This window comes from Neophocaena asiaeorientalis, unplaced genomic scaffold (genome assembly GCF_003031525.2).
Source record: "Neophocaena asiaeorientalis asiaeorientalis breed wild unplaced genomic scaffold, Neophocaena_asiaeorientalis_V1.1 C48906060, whole genome shotgun sequence".
NCBI classification, from domain to species: domain Eukaryota; kingdom Metazoa; phylum Chordata; class Mammalia; order Artiodactyla; family Phocoenidae; genus Neophocaena; species Neophocaena asiaeorientalis.
In genome coordinates, this window is record NW_020185073.1 from 1 (window position 1) to 2,778 (window position 2,778).

At 59.2% G+C, this 2,778-nt stretch overlaps 1 protein-coding gene across 1 annotated transcript; it reads left to right on the forward strand.

The window, feature by feature from the left end:
* Positions 1–636: 636 nt before the first annotated feature.
* Positions 637–2,774, forward strand: LOC112392068 (5'-nucleotidase domain-containing protein 2; the record flags this gene model as incomplete). The annotated part of the gene is made up of 9 exons (XM_024733601.1): positions 637–855; positions 998–1,072; positions 1,337–1,392; positions 1,534–1,627; positions 1,829–1,957; positions 2,070–2,130; positions 2,215–2,317; positions 2,429–2,530; positions 2,738–2,774. Coding segments are annotated over 9 exons (876 nt in total), but the record flags the coding sequence as incomplete, so codon positions are not given.
* Positions 2,775–2,778: the final 4 nt, after the last annotated feature.

The following is a 2,778-nucleotide window of genomic DNA, read 5'->3' on the forward strand; positions in this document are numbered from 1 at the left end:
AAGCCCTGGTCTCCTAATCTTGATGAGCTTCTCTGGTTCCTCAAATCTTGCCTCAGGTTGTTTCTTGGCTGCTCCTCCCTTGTCTCCCCATCCTTTCCCTTCCCTACTAGCAGCTGTTCAAATCTGCCCTTTGGAACCCAGGGAAGGAAGGTCCTGGAGGCTGGAGTCTGTTCCCTATAAACAAGAAACGGGGGACAGAAAAGCTTCTGTACTCAGGAGCCCCACAGGGTCCTGCTTGGTCCCAGGGGCAGTGAATGTCATTACGTGGACTGGTGGGCAGCTGAAATCCGATGAGAGGGGCCTCGCTGTGAGACCTGTGGCAGGTGCACAGAGCTGGCGCCCTGAGCAGCAGCGGAGCTACCCAGTACCCCTCACCTTGATAATGTTCCTAAGTCCCAACCCCAGCTTCAGGCAAGGTGGAAAGTGTCAGAGCATAGCCAGGTGTCCCATGGGGCTTATGAGAGCCTGGAGGAGGCATGGCTCAGAGCAACTGGTAGGCTGCAGGCGGTGGTATAATCCAGGACCCATAGGGTACTTACCCCACCCATGTGACCCTGGGCGAGTGACTTTTCTCTGAGCCTCAGTTTGACCTAATGCTGCATTGAGCTAAGAGTACCGTTTCAGGGTGTTTCCTGATCATCCTCATTATACTTATACCTCCTTCCTCTAGACCTCCTGCCTCCTGAGGTCTGCAGTCTCCTGAACCCAGCGGCCATCTATGCCAACAACGAGATCAGCCTGCGTGATGTCGAGGTCTACGGCTTCGACTATGACTACACCCTGGCCCAGTATGCGGACACGCTGCACCCAGAGATCTTCACTGCCGCCCGTGACATCCTGATTGAGCACTACAAGGTGAGGCCAGACAGGTAGGGGTCCCAGGCCGGATCATGGGGCGCCCCTGGATGGGTGGCTGAATTCATCCCCTGAGGCAGCTGCCCAGCCAGCAGGTCTGTCAGTACTGCTGGCTCAGGCCTGACCTGATTTCCCCTGACAGTACCCGGAGGGGATTCGAAAGTATGACTACAACCCCAGCTTTGCTATCCGTGGCCTCCACTATGATATTCAGAAGGTGAGTGGCTAAACCACTGACTCCCTGGACCCTCCTGACTGGATGTATATCAGAACTACTTCCTTAGCCGCCCGTCTCCTATGTGGGCGGGGGTGGTGCTCATCTTTCTACTCCCTTGGCCTCAAAGCTGTAGCTTCCTCTTGGCGTGCACATGATACCCTTGGTACCATCCAACTGGGGCTTCGGCATGGGGGCTAGCAAAGGCTGGCTCAGAGCTAATGGCAAACTCCTTCATTGCCCATCTTACTCCCTTGGTGCCCTCAGAGTCTTCTGATGAAGATTGATGCCTTCCATTATGTGCAACTGGGGACAGCCTACAGGTCAGTGCTAACCTTGCCCTGACCCCACCCCAGCCTGCTGCTCCAGGTCCACACTGTCCTGCATCACCCCACGGTCCCCCACCCTACACCGTGGCCCGGGTTCAGGACCACTTTGGACTGGTGGTCTCTGCATCCACCCAGGGGCCTTCAGCCGGTACCAGACGAAGAGGTGATCGACCTATATGGGGGCACCCAGCACATCCCACTGTACCAGATGAGTGGCTTCTATGGCAAGGTACTCGCTCCGTCTGCCACTGCCCAGGGCAGCCGGCTCCATGACCTCACAGCGGGTGCTGGCTCCCTGGGAGGCAGTGCCCACACCCTGGTGCGCCAGCCCTGACCCGCAGGCTGTGCTCCTCCACCAGTGTCCCAAGACATATTTGGAGCTCTTGGGTCTCCGGAGCTGGGGCTTGCTGAGTCAGTGGTCCTTCCTCAGGGTCCTTCCATCAAGCAGTTCATGGACATCTTCTCGCTGCCAGAGATGGCACTGCTCTCCTGCGTGGTGGACCACTTCCTGGGCCATGGCCTGGAGTTTGACCAAGCACACCTCTATAAGGATGTGACGGTGAGGGCGCTAGGCCTGCCTCCCAGTGTGGCAGGGAAGGTGAAGTCCAGCCACAGCAGGGCAGGTCCTCCTGGGCTCCACTGTGGCCTCACTGTCCCTCCACTGCCCCCAGGACGCCATTCGAGATGTGCACGTGAAGGGCCTTATGTACCAGTGGATCGAGCGGGACATGGGTAAGGGGGGATGGTTGCCCTGCTGCGGCCTGCCTGGGCAGGGTGCAGGGCTGGCCCTGACAAGCTCCCATCTCCCCCCATTAGAGAAGTACATCCTGCGAGGGGATGAGACATTCGCCGTCCTGAGCCGCCTGGTGGCGCACGGGAAACAGCTGTTCCTCATCACCAACAGTCCTTTCAGCTTCGTGTGAGCACCCCCATGTCCCCCAACCCGTGGGAGGAGGGAGCAGGGCAGGGGCCTGAGTTGGGGTGGGCAGGCCTGGAGCTTCCCTCAGACACCTGCCACCTGTCCCACCAGGGACAAGGGGATGCGGCACATGGTGGGTGCCGACTGGCGCCAACTCTTCGACGTGGTCATCGTCCAGGCAGACAAGCCCAGCTTCTTCACCGACCGGCGCAAGTATGGGCCTGGCAGGGGCGATGGGCCCAGGGAGCGGGGACTGGCCTCTGCTTGCCGCCCTGTGTGCCTGGGGTGGGGGCACCCCCTTGCTGATGGGCAGGTGAGCAGGTGGGTCTTTGCAGAGTGGGAGGTGTCCAGCCTGTGGTCCTGCCACAGACTGGAAATCAGGCCCTTTAACCCCACCCTAGGCCTTTCAACCCACCCTAGGCCTTTCAGAAAACTTGATGAGAAGGGCTCACTGCATTGGG